This window comes from Salvelinus sp. IW2-2015, linkage group LG34 (genome assembly GCF_002910315.2).
Source record: "Salvelinus sp. IW2-2015 linkage group LG34, ASM291031v2, whole genome shotgun sequence".
In the NCBI taxonomy this organism is placed as follows: domain Eukaryota; kingdom Metazoa; phylum Chordata; class Actinopteri; order Salmoniformes; family Salmonidae; genus Salvelinus; species Salvelinus sp. IW2-2015.
This window is the reverse complement of record NC_036873.1, coordinates 3,094,372-3,111,616: the sequence shown is the minus strand read 5'-3', so window position 1 is coordinate 3,111,616 and position 17,245 is coordinate 3,094,372. Positions and strand designations below refer to the sequence as shown.

The 17,245-nt window shown below is 42.1% G+C and overlaps 1 protein-coding gene, 1 long non-coding RNA gene and 1 pseudogene across 4 annotated transcripts; 1 reads left to right on the top strand and 2 right to left on the bottom strand.

Annotated features, from left to right (window-relative positions):
* Positions 1-8,261, bottom strand: part of LOC111958408 (uncharacterized) — a 27,217-nt pseudogene extending 18,956 nt beyond the window's left edge.
* A 1,291-nt stretch (positions 8,262-9,552) lies between these two features.
* LOC111958446 (uncharacterized) lies at positions 9,553-13,981 on the top strand. 2 transcript variants are annotated; one of them, XR_002876524.2, is made up of 5 exons: positions 9,553-9,800; positions 10,419-10,494; positions 10,655-10,732; positions 12,711-12,825; positions 12,981-13,981. It is a non-coding gene; the product is annotated as an uncharacterized lncRNA (long non-coding RNA). The 2 variants fall into 2 exon arrangements; XR_002876523.2 differs by lacking the exons at positions 12,711-12,825; positions 12,981-13,981 and having other exon boundaries at positions 9,676-9,800; positions 10,655-12,138.
* LOC111958401 (uncharacterized) lies at positions 12,712-16,728 on the bottom strand. 2 transcript variants are annotated; one of them, XM_023979658.2, is made up of 4 exons: positions 16,247-16,728; positions 15,687-15,817; positions 15,325-15,489; positions 12,712-12,786 (listed from the first exon to the last, which is right to left on the bottom strand). In XM_023979658.2, exons 1-4 carry the CDS (start codon positions 16,527-16,529, stop codon positions 12,736-12,738), a joined length of 630 nt encoding a protein of 209 aa, XP_023835426.2. In that variant the 5' UTR covers positions 16,530-16,728; the 3' UTR covers positions 12,712-12,735. The 2 variants fall into 2 exon arrangements, with proteins under 2 accessions (XP_023835426.2, XP_023835425.2); XM_023979657.2 differs by lacking the exon at positions 12,712-12,786 and having other exon boundaries at positions 13,788-15,489.
* Between the last annotated feature and the right edge of the window lie 517 nt (positions 16,729-17,245).

The following is a 17,245-nucleotide window of genomic DNA, read 5'->3' as shown; positions in this document are numbered from 1 at the left end:
TTTCATAAGCATTTTTCTACGGTTGGCCATGCTTTCCCACCTGGCTACCCCTACCCTGGTCAACAGCCCTGTGCTCCCCACAGCAAATCGCCCAAACCTCCCCCACTTCTCCTTCACCCAAATAGCTGATGTTCTGAAAGAGCTGCAAAATCTGGACCCCTTCAAATCAGCCGGGCTAGACAATCTGACCCTCTTAAAATTATCTGCCGAAATTATTGCAACCCCTATTACTTGCCTGTTCAACCTCTCTTTCGTATCGTCTGAGATTCCCATAGATTGGAAAGCTGCTGCGGTCATCCCCCTTCAAAGGGGAGACACTCTAGACCCAAACTGCTACAGACCTATATCTATTCTACCCTGCCTTCTAAGGTCTTTGAAAGAGAAAACAAAAAAGATTACCGACCATTTCGAATCTCACCGTACCTTCGCTATGAAATCTGGTTTCAGAGCTGGTCATGGGTGCACCTCAGCCACGCTCAAGGTCCTAAACGATATCATAAGCCATCGATAAAGAGACATTACTGTGCAGCCGTATTCATCGACCTGGCTAAGGCTTTCGACTTCTGTCAATCACAACATTCTTATTGGCAGACTCAACAGCCTTGGTTTCTCAAATGATTGCCTCGCTTGGTTCACCAACTACTTCTCCGATAGAGTTCAGTATGTCAAATCGGAGGGCCTGTTGTCCGGACCTCTGGCAGTCTATGGGGTGCCACAGGGTTCAATTCTCGGGCCGACTCTCTCTCTATGTATACATCAATGATGTCGCTCTCGCTGCTGTGATTATTTGATCCACCTCTACGCAGACAACGCCATTCTGTATACCTCTGGCCCTTCGTTGGACACTTAACTAACCTCCAGATGAGCTTCAATGCCATACAACTCTCCTTCCATGGCCTCCAACTTGCTCTTAAATGCAAGTAAACTAAATGCTATTTTAAATGCATGCTCTTCAACCGATTTCTGCCCGCACCTGCCCGCCCGTCAGCATCACTACTCTGGACGGTTCTGACTTAAAATATGTGGACAACTACAAATACCTAGGTGTCTGGTTAGACTGTAAACTCTCCTTCCAGACTCACATTAAACATCTCCAATCCAAAATTAAATCTAGAATCGGCTTCCTATTTCGCTACAAAGCATCCTTCACTCATGCTGCCAAACATACCCTTGTAAAAATGGCTTTATAAATAAAAGTATACCAGTGACTGACTGACAGCCTACGAGTGACTAGAGAAGGCCAGCCAACCCTGGTATACAAAGTGCAGGGTTTTGCAGTTTAAAATAAATCTTAAAGTGCAATGTTAAAGGGTGTCAAATAATCTCAAATACTGAGCGGAAGCATTCATATATAAAATATCCCCATAGTCTAGTAAAGGCATACATGTAGCTGATACTAGCCTCCTTCTGGCTTTAAAAGAAAAACAGGCCTTATTGTTAAAATAAAATCCCAATTTCAGCTTCAATTTTTTTGTAAGTTGTTGAATATGCAATTTAAAAGAGAGGCCGTCATCAATTAAAATTCCAAGATATTTATATGAGGTTACAACCTCAATCTCCTTGCCCTGACAGGTAGTAATAGGTGAAAGGTTCAGAGGTCTATTTCTTGCTTTAGAAAACACCATTAGTTTAGTTTTGTCAGTATTGAGGATAAGCTTCAATTGACACAAGGTATGTTGAACAGTATAAAAAGCAGTTTGCAAGTTCTGGAAATCTTTTGTAAGAGACAAGGCACAGTAGTAAATAACAGTATCAGCATAAAAATGAAGTTGCGCATTTTGAACATTTTTGTCTAAATCATTTATATAAATAGTGAATAAGAGAGGACCAAGTACAGAGCCTTGGGGCACACCATTAAAGACAGACAATTTAACAGACATAAGCCCATCAAATTGAGTGCACTGAGTTCTATCAGACAGATAGTTAGCAAACCATGCAACTGCATGCTCTGAAAGACCTACTCTCGACAATCTCTCGGCAATTTAACAGACATAAGCCCATCAAATTGAGTGCACTGAGTTCTCAGACAGATAGTTAGCAAACCATGCAACTGCATGCTCTGAAAGACCCAGCATGATCAACTGTATCTAAAGCCTTAGAGAGATCAATAAAAAGTGAGACACAGTGCTGTTTTTTGTCAAGGGCTTCAGTGATATCATCTTAAACCTTCATGGCTGCTGTAATTGTGCTATGCTTCTTCCTGAAGCCCGATTGGTACATTGATAAAATAGAGTTAGTAAATAAATACTCTTTTAGCTGTTCACTCACAAGGGTTTCAAGTATTTTCACCAGGGGTGACAGCTTTGAGATTGGCCTATAATTATTTAAGAGTTGGATCTCTCCCTTTTAAAAGTGGTAGGACAAATGCTGATTTCCAGATTTTTGGGAATTTCATTAGATTCCAGGGTTAGTTTGAACAGATATTTAAGTGTTTCAGCTATGAAATCAGCTGCCAGATTTAAAAAGCAGGGATCCAAAAGATCAGGACCTGCAGGCTTTCTCTTATCTAAGGATTTCAGGGCTTTATGTACCACCTGCACTGAGAATGGCAAAAAGCTAAAAGTTTGACCAGCTCTCATTGGTTCATCCACACAGAGACAGAGGACACTATACTACCCACCACTGCGACCTGTATGCTCTCGTTGGCTGGCCCTCGCTTCATACTCGTCGCCAAACCCACTGGCTCCAGGTCATCTACAAATCTCTGCTAGGTAAAGCCCCGCCTTAGCTCACTGGTCACCATAGCAGCACCCACCCGTAGCACGAGCTCCAGCAGGTGTATTTCACTGGTCACCCCCAAAGCCAATTCTTCCTTTGGCCGCCTCTCCTTCCAGTTCTCTGCTGTCAATGACTGGAACAAACTGCAAAAATCTCTGAAGCTGGAGACTCGTACCTCCCTCACTAGCTTTAAGCACCAGCTGTCAGAGCAGCTCACAGATCACTGCACATAGCTCATCTGTAAATAGCCCATCCAATCTACCTCATCCCCATACTGTATTTATTTATTTATCTTGCTCCTTTGCACCCCAGTATCTCAACTTGCACATTCATCTTCTGCACATCCTTCCATTCCAGTGTTTAATTGCTATATTGTAATTAATTTGCCACCATGGCCTATTTATTGCCTTACCTCTCCTATCCTACCTCATTTGCACATGCTATATATAGATTTTTCTACTGTATTATTGATTGTATGTTTGTKTATTCCATGTGTAACTCTGTGTTGTTGTATGYGTCRAACTGCTTTGCTTTACCTTGGCCTGGTCGCAGTTGCAAATGAGAACTTGTTCTCAACTAGCCTACCTGGTTAAATAAAGGTGAAATAAAATAAAAAATCAATTAAGCATGTGTGTTTAGTAAGTCCGCCAGATCAGAGGCAGTAGGAATGACCACACTAACTGTTACAGATGCACAATCGAGAGTACCCTGTGGGGCTGTATCACCGCCTGGTACGGCAACTGCTCCGTCCACAACTGCAACGCTCTCCAGAGGGTTGTGCGGTCTGCACAACCGGGGGAAAACTACCTGCCCCCAGGAAAACCTACAGCACCCAATGTCACAGGAAGGCCAAAAAGATCAAGGACAACCACCACCCGAGCCACTGCCTGTTCACCCCGCTACCATCCAGAAGGCGAGTTCAGTACAGGTGCATCAAAGCTGTGACCGAGACTGAAAAACAGCTTCTCTCACACAGCCATCACTAATAGAGTGGCTGCTGCCAACACAGACTCAAATCTCTTGCCACTTTAATAAAAAGGTATCACTAATCACTTTAAATAACGCCACGTTAATAATGTCTACATATCCTACATTACTCATCTCATATGTATATACTGTATTCTATTCCATCTACTGCATCTTGCCTATGCCGCACAGCCATCGCTCATCCATAYATTTATATGTACATATTCATCCCTTTATATTTGTGTGTATAAGGTAGTCGTTGTGAATTTGTTAGATTACTTGTTAGATATTACTGCACTGTCGGAAATAAAAGCACAACCATTTTGCTACACTTGCATTAACATCTGCTAACCATGTGTATGTGACCAATAAAATTATATTTGGATGTTCTCTTGATAAGTGTGTGAATTGACCATTTTCTTGTCCTGCTAAGCATTCAAAATATAACGAGTACTTTTGAGTGCCAGGGGAACTCTATGGAGTAGAAAGTACATAATTTTCTTTAGGAATCTAGTGAGGTAAAAGTAGTCAAGTAAAAGTAGACAAATATAAATAGTCAAATACAGATACCCCAACATAAAAAAGTATTACTTTAAAGTATTTTTATATAAGTACTTTATACCCGTGTTTGCAAGTATTGATCCAAAGTGTTTACCCATCCCCACTACGTTTGAGTCCTATACTGTAGTTACAGATGGACTTCATTGTTGTTAAAATTTTGTCAGGTATGATAAGTCAAAAGTCATAAAATCCTGACAAAACTATTTTGACGTGTACAGTAGATGTTTGTTAGTGTGTGGGTATATTTAGTAAGTGTATATTGGTTATCAAGCGTTGGGTATATGTAGAATAGGGTGGGATCAGAGGTGATGTATACTAAAGAGTCTCAATGAAAGTCTTAAAATGAAAAGTCCAACTGTTTATTAAACATGAACAAGTTTGAAATAAACCACATGAAAACCACACATGCCCGTCTCAACTAAAGACTTGCATAAACGTAATATTTTTTTCTTTCTGAATGCAGTTTAAAGTAAATTAATGGAAGGAATGAAACAGGCACTTGTGAACATCATATAGCCTACACAGTACAAACACAATATGTGACAGACTTTAGGCTTATGCACCGAGTGTACACACATTAGGAACACCTGTCCTTTCCGTGACCTAGCTAGTGTTTTCATTAACTTGTCCAGTAATTTTTTTGTCGACATTTAGAACGTCAGCATAGAAAATAAATGCAACAATTGCCTGCTAGGGTGCGTCTTCATTGACACAAGATAGATAAATGGAAACACCTGGACGTAATGATGTTTAAAAAAATAAAAATGTTTAAACATCGCAAGAACCTATAGTGAAAAAATAAAAATGTAGTGGTTGAATTGTTTCCATTACTCATTTAGGCAAATTGCGCATTCATAAATTGGCAACAGCCTGTATGCCCTCCCACCTATCGGTTTCATGTCTCAGGTAGTCTATGGATAGAATGCAATAATTGACTCATATTTTCCATATACTAATAACTCTCAAGTGCCAATGTATCGCCATGTTCTGTGCCATGGTGAAACGTGCACTCCTGTCGATCTGAAATAATTGGATGGTGAAACTTGCAGCCAACCAGAAAAGCAAGTTGAAACAATTCAGGCGCTCTTGAAATTCAGGACAATCCTTGTTCTGCAAAGAAACATTTTTACAGTTGAAAAATTGATTTTGCAAGCAGTTGGCATTTAGAATTAAATGTAGAGTGGAGCTTTATTGTTACACGGTGACATCACGTGCCCTGCGTACCTTCAAAATGATTCTGCAATTTATTTTGAAAAACAGTTTACGTCCTAATTTGTCACAAAGAAAATTAGACAGAAGAAAAATCCACCGGTCGAATGGATAAACATGTTGTCAATCTCTAGAAAATGTCTGCTATATCTGCCGTTTCCATTATACATGACGCAATTATTTTAAATCCATTTCAAATCAGTGTAGATGAAGGGGAGAATAAGAGGTTAAAGAAGGATTTTTAAGCCTTGAGACAATTGAGACATGGATTGTGTATGTGTGTCATTCAGAGGGAGACCAGGCAAGACAAAAGATTTAAGTGCCTTTGAATGGGGTATGGTAGTAGGTGCCAGGCGCATCGGTTTGAATGTCAAGAACTGCAACGCTGCTGGGTTTCTCTCACTCAACAGTTTACATGTGTATCAAGAATGTTCCACCACCCAAATGACATCCAGCCAACTCGACACAACTGCTAGAAGCACTGGAGTCAATATGGGCCAGCATTCCTGTTGACCGCTTTTGACACATTGTAGAGTCCATGGCCTGAAGAATTGTGGCTGTTCTGAGGGCAAAAGGGGTCTTTATGCAGGTGTATCCTGAGGTTGCTCCTCTCTGAGAACCTCTTCCCACAGTGCGTAAAGGTGAATGGCCTCTATCCCATGTGGACCTTCAGGTGCATCTTCAGCTGGTGGGAGAACCTCTTCTCACACTGGGGGCAGCTGTAGAGTTCTCCCCTGTGTGGACCTTCTGGTGCCTCTTCAGGTTGAACGAGTGGGAGAAACTGGCCCGGCACAGGTGGCAGCCAAACGGTTTCTCCCCTGTGTGGACCTTCTGGTGYCTCTTCAGGTCACTAGCCTGGGCAAAGCACATGTGACACTTGGTACAGCTGAAGGGTTTCACCCCTGTGTGGACCCTCTGGTGGATCTCCACCTTCTGGGGGCTGCTGAAACCTTTGTTACAGAACATGCAGAGGAACCGTTTTTCTTTACAATTGCCTGATGTGGCTCCCCCTCCCTGAGCCTGGGCTCTAGCCCTGTCGTTTGAGTTCAATATCTGATTGAAAAGGACACGGCTGTCTGAGTCGGAATGCCTCATCAACGTACACACTGGGTCGCAATCCCTGAACACGTGTAAAGGGGAGTGGGTCGCAACATTTGGATTTGTCTCTAAGCTTTCGTTGCAATCTAAGAAATCTCTGCCCTGTGAGTGTCTGTCTCCTAGGTGATTATCTGCATTCCATGTGGGAGGAACGTCGCCCTCCACTTTCACAGCCACTTCATCTACGACCAGACCTTCCTCTTTCTTATCTAGGCACCCTTCAGAGTATACACTACTACTGTACCGGTTCCAGTCCCCTCTAGACAGGTCAGTGTGTGTTTCTAAACCCAAGGGCATGTTGCCAGGGTCCATCTCTGTAGTGTAAGAACAAGACGGATCACTGCCAGTCTCTAACGCGTCACCTGAGTCCCGATGGGAATGAACAGTCCTCGGGCTCGGGTTACCGTAAAGTAAATACTCTGAGCCAGGAGCAGGAGGACAGCCCAGTCTCCCCAACCCCAGTCTCTCTGGGTCTGACCTGCGGTCAGGTACTGCGTGTAAAAGCCTTTGTGTTACAGTCTCTGTCTCTGACTTGAGGATGGCGTTTGGCATTCCACTGACCTCCGTAATGCTGTGTCGGGTCCTGGGCTGAGGCGCAGCGGCGGTGGATAGGTCCTCTGTGGCTACAGGGGGCGCCACTCCAGACGTTGCTCCAGTCTGAATGTCTCTGCTGTGTTGTGGGTCCTCTGCTTCAGTCCTCTCCTGCTTGACCAGAGACGATTCGCCATAACCTGCAGCCTCTGCATCTGCAGACTGACACAAGAAAGAGGTTATTGTCGGTACATGAGTTTAATTGGATAACAATGTCTTAAGGAAGTCTCACAAGCTCCCCTATGGCAGATAAATGAGGATGTTGCATGTAAGTAAGTGAATAGCTGAGGGGAGTCTTTCTGAAATAAAACTGGACACATTTGATGTACTGTAATTTGTATGTAATTCTATTACACTAACCTCTATCACAATAACGTGCTGGGTTGAGGTTCCACTCCCCTCATCAACAGTGATTTGTTGGTCATCGCGCCATGTATTGTGTSCYGCTGGCTTCACAAARCTCCTGTAGCCTCCAGTGAGATGTCCTTCACCTGAGAGTGATTGGGGGAAAAGAGGTGGTTAGGTACTGTCAATGCTCAATTGTACACTATTGACACTGTCTGTTAGGTAACACTTCTCATAACTTATTGAAAGATTGCAGTAATTCCCCTGATTACAACTTCTGAGCCAAACATGCGCGAGGGGAACGGGTCAAAATGTACCTCTTGCCATTCCTCTGTATCGGTCGAGGATCTTGTCACTACTGACGAGGACGCGTTCTCTGATTGTCCTCTCTGCGCGCTCCCGTGCCACCTTCAATTCCAGTAGCTGTAGTTTCCTCCGCAATGCCCTGTTTTCATTTTGGCTTTGAGAAATTTCCAAACGAAACACTGCATAGTCGTCGTCTACGAGTTTACAGATCTCTGCCACGGCTGCATTCGCTAGCACCTCCATGATGGAGGCCATTTGAGTGTGAAAACCCATAGCCATTGTTGTTAGCTAGCTAACGTTAGAAGCTATCTAGCGTTGCCTAAATAACGTACTATCTATCAACCAAGTCCTGTATTAATAAATGTCTAAATAACAATAATAAAAACACTATCGTGAAAATTGTTCTTGGTCACTGTTTACTTCCCATCCACACCGACGAAAAATGATTTCATTGGCGGGCGTCTTGGGGCGTGATTAAATGAAAAAAAGAGTGCGTGCTGCTCTTTTAACTACGGTAATGCTAATTACATTACAAATTAGACAAATTGCACAGCCATTGTGTCTCCACCACAGAAATATTCATAATTGAAATCAACAACAAATCACGACCTTTTATGCGCAGTATCTTTGAATCTGAGAAGACTTGCTTAGAAAGAACAGTATGTTAGCTAGAATATAACAATTATATAATGACTTTATTCCATCTAGGCTTACATCACCACAGTAACGTAAATATTCAACTGCCTAGGTTTACTGTCTCTCTAAAAACAGGTATTTACAATCCTGTTTCAAATGACAAGTTAACAATGGGTTAATGAGGGGTATGTGGTTAATTACCCTCTTAAACAGACATTAGAATGCTGTACACTGACACAGTTTGTGGAGACCAGTCATTCTGGAATATCAAGTACAGGTGCACTTTAGTTCATGTTTAATATTTCAACCCAGTCATCACAAGACCTGAAGCCTTGTAAACAGCTTGAGGTCAAGGACTGTTTGTAAAGGTCCCATACCACAGATGATAGATAAGTGTTTGAGCAGAAACAGTTGTGTCCTCCAGAGATGTTTTAAAAACATTTCCTGTTGAAAAACGATGTTCCAAGTATAAATACAGTAAAGTACACACACGCTAAAGGGTAAAACATATGTTTTGAGAAAAATAGTGTTTTTTTTAGACACAACTGCTCAATAGTTGGCCTGATGGTCAAATGTGATGTCATTAGCCTCCCCTTTGCTTGAGGAGCAATAGAGAACAAAAGAGGAAAGTCCACTTATTAAGATGTACCTTTTGTTAAGTAAATCGGGTGTTAAATGTGGTAAAAGGGAGACTGGAGGAGGATTTTAAGAGAGACTTGATTTGAGCATGTTTTGGTCAGTTAGTGCATTAATGAACACAGTGACATGATGACGTATATCAGTATAAATACAGCCAACTTTAAGTGTTTGACTTGTGTGGCTGAGTAAATTAATTATTTTGTGGCAATGTGTATGGGATTTTAATGATGACAGAAGTACGTGAGTTTGCATTTTGAATTTCGTGGTTTCAAGTACGATTTGCAAATGTGTCATTTAATTTCGCAAGCATGTCATGTCTCAAACTTGTAACGTTTACATTTGTAAATTTGAATATGTTCAATAAGATTTGTAAGTATAATTTATTTTCAGAATGATTACAAATCCTTTTACGAGTATGAATATTCTGCTGTGAATCAAAAATACACTTGCAGATTTTGAATCTGCGCGTTCTGTTACTGTTGACACGTTAAAGAGATTTGTAAACTTGTAGAAAGTTCTGTAAATTTGTAGAAAGAGATTTCGCAAGTAAAAATTCGATTTGTGCAGCTCTGGGGACAGGACCTTTTACTCCTGACCAATCAGTTCCCTTTGCCAAAACCACAGCTGCCTAACCATTGGCTAGATTGTTCCATCAATCAAATCTCAGGAAGTTGCTACCCACTTGAACAAGAGAGGATGAAGTAAATAAAACCAAAATGATCTATTTGAAGGTAATAGTTTCTTATCTGTGTACATCGATTTTTTGTCGTTGTTGTTGTGAAAAGGCATGACAGTTTGCTTATCATGTGAAATAAAATTGTACATTTCAGACGAACTCCAGACTAGCCATTGCATTGACAGCCGCTAGGGTTAGTTATCTGGGCTCTGACATTCATCCTAGCTTTACTATGGCAAGCTTTATCAGGCAGCTTTAAATGCGAGGGCAAACCGAATATATTTGCTAGTTAACCAGCTGATTGGTAAAGTTGATATACATGCCATTACTTACTTAACTAGCTATCTAGTTAAATTGAAAGTACTGGGGGAAAGCTAGCTAACTAACGCCTACCATCATCACTGAAGTGTAGCTAATGTTAGCTAGGTTTCTGAGAAAATAAAAACGATATTTGCTAGCTATAAAGATTTTAAAGATTTGTTACTTTGGAACACTTGTCAAACTACTTAATTTCACTGCCTGTTTATTGATTAATTGGTGACTGAAAAAATGCCCCTCCCAATTTCACTGCAAATAGACTAGTAGGCTGTATTGGTTGGGTATCATTTGGCTGGTGTGTGAGTGTTTAATTAGCCAACTTACTGACTGACTAGTCTTGTTTTTCATGTTTTAGTTATTGCATTTCAGGTGGAGCGGGAGTAAGACCACTAGAAAGCAACATGCTGCCAGACCACCACAGGACCATGGAGGTATTACAGTCAATGCTAATAAACCGGATATTGTATTTGAATTGCCCATTTATATCAATGACGCTAACAAAATGGTTGGTTCAGAAACATGTGCACTAAATGCTAACACGGCTTTGGTGATGAAAGGTAAATAATGTATTTATTGTCATCTCCCTGTCAGGCCTCAGCATGCTGTGACAAGGGCCCGGATGGTGACATATGCTTCAAGCTGCCTGACTGAATACAGGGGCCTTCAGCGGTACCTTCCCTTTTATTCCCGCAATAGTCTCCTTATGTCTCGTAGCCATTTAACATGTACTGTATGTAACCACTCAAATTCTTACAAACTTATACGAATACAAGAAAATACTTATATTCACTTGCCTCTGGCTGCGTTTACAGGCAGCCCAATTCTGATATTTTTTCCACTAATTGGTCTTTTGACCAATCCCAGATCTTTTCACATTGGATCTTTTTCAGAGCTGATCTGATTGATCAAAAGACCAATTGGTGAAAAAAAAAGTGTCAGACTTGGGCTGCCTGTCTAAACACAGCCTATTTGTCCTATTCTTCAGGCTTGTCTGGGATATATATTTTAGGTGGCACACCTGTGTGATATCTTTTATACATGAATAATATTTTTTTCACCCTGGATATGAGACTTGAATTGATTTTTAGACCTCTTTGAATCAGAAGCGCTGTCTTGATGGAGAAAGTCTGCATGTTGTCAGATGTTTAAKTTACCATAGTAGTTAGTAAAAATGAGAAGACCAGGCTGAAACAGTTATGGTTTTGGAACCTATTAAAAAATGAACATGTAGTTTATACAACTTGATTGCATTTGGTGGTCATCCCTCCCCCAAATTTGACAATTTTAAAGCCTTGATAGTTGCACCCTTCCTCAGGGAAATTTCTGCTGATAGCTGAAATGGTGGTAGTTTTTTTTGATGTGCTGCTCTAGAGTTCCATGGCCCAGCAGACTCCCCTGGGGATGGCAAATGGACATGTTTAGTTTTTATAAAAGTCTGGGAGACTTTTTAGAGGGAGGCGAGTGCATGAGTTTGAGTGAGTACAGTAAGAGTTGACATTGACATTGTCGATTGAGGATTATAAGGGTGCCTTCCAATCACACAAATTGTGCGTAAAAGACAGGGGGGGCTAGGCTTGTGTTGTGCTGTCAGAAAAGTACCAAAGACTATCCATCAACCAATTATAAACGTAAAACAGCATTTTACCCCACCAAACAGATACGTGTTTCATGTATTTACGTTTGAAGGTAGCCTTACTCTGTGGTTCAAGTTGTATCTTCATGTCTGTAACTTCATTCTCACTCCGTCTGACCCCTAAGCCCTCATGCCTGACCTCCCATTGGCCCAGGGCCTCTGGCAAAACCCTCTAATCAGTCTCTCTGACAGGGAGTTACTCCAGGAGTTGACAGRTTTATGCATAGGGTGCATAGGGTATCTATGTGTATGCATGCATGACTTACATGGAGTGCTCCATGTTCCTGCTGGTTGAAATTGTCACCTGGCCTAGAAATCACCCATGTCTGTATTATTGAATGAGCTTCCCAAGTTACAAGTTTAGCTACAATTCTGCATGATAGAGAATAACATGGGTGGATCTATTTCTAACCAACCTTGTGAATAAACCTCCTAAACAAGATGATTATCCTGGTGGCTGGGAGGTTCCCAAGTTCTTGACATCTGTCTGGGTGTTAGGGATGTGCTTCAACCTGAGGAAAATAGCAGAGAGGGGGAAGACATTAACCCCATTGCTTACATTTCAGTGCTGGTTCAAGTTGCTGAGAACCACATGTACCTTACGTTTTTCAGTCACCAAATAATCAATGAACAGGCAGTGAAGTAGTTTGACAAGTGTTCAAAGTCAGTAACAAGTCTTTAAAATATAGCTAGCATGTTGGCAAGTACCTGGCCAGCAATCTTCACCTGTCGATGGCAACAGCTTTCACAGGCTCATCATAATGTACAAATAACCCAATTATGAAACATTTTATTTAAACTGACATTATTTGTTACATATAATGTCCAGGACATAACCTAGCCTGGTGGATCCAGCCTGATCTTTTTGACCATTCTATTTCACTTCACGTTTGATGATATCTGCAGTGAAGTAGAAAGGTGAACGAAGCGATCCGGTTGGTTCCACCAGGACCAGGCTATTTAGAACCACCATCTATAATGTAATCAGTGCTCTGTGTGTGTGTGACCCACCAGTACCTTTGAGGGGCCAGGAGCTGCTCTATGCTGCTATGCCCATCAATGGGGCTGTAGAAAAGACCTCACCTCCAGCCTGCTCACCAACAGTTGTCAATAGGGAGAACAGAATTAGGTAGGTTTAGTCTGACTTGTTCAAACTTCAACATAGTACCCGTTTGTGTATCAGATATTATCTATCCTTGTAACGGCCAGTGGTAATAGAACAGTGACTATGTATGTATGTATGTATGTATGTATGTATGTATGTATGTATGTATGTGTTCATAGAAACATGTATGGAGGCAGCACATGGAGACTTGCAAGATGAAGTCCAGACTGACAGACGGGCTTGATACTGATGTCTCTGAATGGAGAAAGACCTGGCACTCGGCATTAACATTTTACTAGACAACTTTTACCATTTAATTCAATAAAAAATAAAGTATCAGACAAGATGTGGAGGGAGAAACCCTGTGTATTCTGCACCAGGATCAGGGAACTCCTGTTGTGAACAGGACACCACACAGGAATGTATGGCCACTCAGCCATGTTTGCTAAGGTAGCCCCAATACCACCAGACAAAATGCAGATAGGCACAGTATTTGTATCGGCTGGGAACGACAAAAGATGAAAGGTTCACATTGCTATATCAGCAGAACACTGCTTCTGGTATTATGTGAAGTGTTGTTTATTCTACATGGACCTGTGACTACATCTTAAAGTTATCAAAACACTTAGTTCAGAATATATACATACATTTTGCAATTTCATTCATCTCATGTTACTCTTCAGGCTGCTGATCTATTCAAAGCTTCTCTATATCTGCCTGTAGTTATTGAGCTCAATCTGCAGGAGGTTTGTTTGTTGAAACTGAGTGGGGGGGAAACAGCTGTGGGCAGGGTTCTGACAGAGGGGTGTGTTTTGGTGGTGGCAAGGACAAACAAACACCAGCATCAAACCACACCCCCATCAAACCACACCCCCAAGCCAACTCACATTTGGCTTCTGTCATGACCACCAGCATTTCTTGAGGAGCAAGCCAAAAAACAAGGCCAAATTATCAGGTGCAATTCTCCTTTAAAGCATCACACAATCTCAGTGCATACAGTTGATTTTATTAAAACACTATGTATGAAAAAATACATGTAAAAAATGTCTACCAATCGATTGTCGAAAGAACAGACGACTCTCGGTCGACTAACTTTAAAAAAAATAAAAAAATTCAGTCAGGGACAGCCCTAAACTTTTGTAAAAAGCAATCATTTTCTCATTACAATTGTCTTGGGGAAAAAATGAAGTAGTTGAATGGAAGTAATATACATCATATAGCCTACACAATATGTAACAGACTTTTTAGGTTTAAATATGCCTTATATATCACAATGTCTGGATGCAATATTCTACCCAAGAATATTGAACACTGAAATCTGTCACTCGTCATTCCAAATGCATCTGTGGATCTTTTCTGCTGACAATACTGAAAATGTATCTTTGTCTTTAATGCAGGGTTTGATCAGAAGGTATTTAGTGAAATGTTTTTTCTGCTGGTGTATCCTGAGGTAGCTCCTCTCTGAGAACCTCTTCCCACATTGCGTGGAGGTGAACAGCCTTTCACCCATGTGGACCTGAAGGTGCATCTTCAGGTAGTTCTGATGTGTAAGAAAGGTTTTCCCTCGGGGCAGCTTTAATATTTCTCCCCTGTGTGGACCCTCCGGTGCCTCTTCATGCTGGACGAGTGGGAGAAGCGCATATGACACTGAGTACAGCTGAAGGGTTTCTCCCCAGTGTGGACCCTCTGGTGCCTCTTCAGATTGCCAGCCTCAGCGAAACGCATGTGACACTGGGTACAGCTGAAGGGTTTCACCCCTGTGTGGACCCTCTGGTGGATCTCCACCTTCTGGAGGCAGCTGAAGCCTTTGTTACAGAACATGCAGAGGAACCGTTTATCTTTACTATTGTTTGATGTTGCTCCCCCTCCCCTCCCCTCAGCCCTTTGGTCTTTTGAGTTCAATACCTGATCGAAAAGGACGCAGCCCTGTGAATCGGAAGGACCCATCAACGTGGACACTGGGTCACGATCCCTGAGCGTGTGTAAAGGGGAGTGGGCCGCAACATTGGGATTTGTCTCTAAGCTTTCCCTGTAATCTAAGAAATCTCTGTCTTGTGAGTGTCCTTCCCCTAAGTGAGTCTTGTCTGCATTCAAGGTCAGAGGAGAGTCGCCCTCCACTTTCACTTCATCTATGACTATAACCTCCCCTTTCTTATCTAGGGACCCTTCAGAGTATAGACTACTAGTGTAATGGTTCCAGTCCCCTCTTGACAGATCAGCCTGTGTGTCTAAACCCAAGGGCATGTTGTCAGAGTCCATCTCTGTAGCGTAAGAACAAGACGGAACATCAACACCAGTGTCTAACGTGTCACCATCACCGCCTCCACAGGAATGAGCCGTCCTCTTGCTCTGGTGAAATACTGGTAAGTACTCTGAACCGGGAGAAGGACAGCCCAATGGCCCCAGCCCAAGTCTCTCTGGGTCTGATCTGTGGTCAGATCCTGTGTGTAAGAGCCTGTGTGTTGCAGTTAATGTCTCCGTGTCTGTCTCTGACTTGAGGACGGCGTTCGGCGTTCCACTGACCTCCGTGATGCTGGGTCGGGTCCTGGATGGTGCTGGGGCGGAGGTGGGGTCCTCCGTGGCTACAGGGGGCGCTCCAGTCTGGATGTCTCCGCTGTGCTGTGGCTCCTTCTCTCCTTTAGTCCTCTCCTGCTTGACCCCAGGACCTGCAGCCTCTGCATCTGCAGACTGACAAGAAGAGAAGAGGTTATTATCGGTTCATGAGTTGAATAACAATGTCGTAAGGAAATCTCACAAGCTCCCCTATGGCAAATAAATGACAATGTAATCAAGTGAATAGCTGAGGGGGCGCCTTTCTGAAATAAACCTGCCACATTTGATTCACAAAGTAACGGTAATATTTTACGCAACACTATTACACTAACCTCTATCATGATAACATGCTGGGTTGAGGTTCCACTCCCCTCATCAACAGTGATTGGTTGGTTCTCTCTCCATCTATTGTGTCCCGCTGGCTTCACAAAGCTCTTGTGGCTTCCAGTGAGATGTCCTTCACCTGAGTGATTGGGGAAAAGAGGTGGTTAGGTTAGCTACTGTTAATGCTCAAATGGTATATATATACCATTGACACTGTCTAGAAGGATGTAAGATAACACTTTAAATAACTTTTTGATATTCTATTTATAGATCGATATGTCACATGCATATATAGCCTCGTTATTGTTATATTGTGCTATTATTTACTTTAACTGCATTGTTGGGAAAGGGCTCATAAGTAAGCAGTTCACGGTAAAGTCTACGCCTGTTGTATTCGGTGCATGTGACATGAGTTGATTTGAGTTGCATCATTGTTTTCAATGAGTTAGTCATAGGACATGCAGAATCTGATATGTCTTTGTGCAAGATAGCTAAGTAATCAGGGGAACTATTTCATACAATCCAAAAACTGACGAAGTGTTTAACCCAATGTGGTTAAAAACTGTACCTCTTGCAATTCCTCTGTATCGGTCGAGGATTTTGACACTACTGGGACGACTGGCGAAAACGCGCTCTCGCGTTGTCCTCTCTGCGCGCTCCCGTGCCACCTTCAGTTCCAGTAGCTGTAGTTTCCTCTGCAATGCCCTGTTTTCTTTTTGTCTTTGAGTTATTTCCAAACGAAACACTGCATAGTCATCGTCTACGAGTTTACAAATCTCTGCCACGGCTGCATTCGCTAGCACCTCCATAATGGAGGCTATTTGAGTGTGAAAAACCACACAATTGGCCATTGTTAGTTAACGTTACCACCTAGTTAGATATCATCTATCAACCAAGCCCCGTCTCCAACGCGAATTAACGACTACCTGGGGTAAGTATGTTATGCTTTGCAGTTCAATTTGTCATATGCTAAGTTGCATGGTGTTAATAAATATCTAAATAACAACAAAAACCCTAACGTCAAAATTTCTTGGTCAACGCTTACTTCTGTTTACTTCTTCTATGGTATATTCACTATCACACAATTTAGTGTGCATGTCGCCACCTACTGTGCGGGATGGAAACAGGATATATTCATACAAACGACCCCCCCCCCCAAAATCGAACTACTTTTCTGTTAAAGATAAACAGATCTGATGATCACAGGCTCAAGATGATCAGTAATCCAAACTACTTTTCTGCCGCAGCCACAATAATGTCCAGTTTCTTTGACACTTGAGCCGTACAGTTTATAACTGTGGCAATGAACGCCACAAAATCCACTTTTTTAACACACAGGGTATATTTTGACTGGCTGTAATATTAATATCTTCGGCGGGTGTCATTGTTTTCTCACCTCTTTAAATCGCATAGGAAGTTTGACCTGTAACTTTTGACACCTCAATCCCCTTCACCCTTACAGGGCACTCCATGAACTCGGGATCATGATCCCCACCACAATTGCAACACCGTCGTTCTTCTAAATCAAATCAAATTTTGACACATGCGCCGAAATGCTTGCTTACGA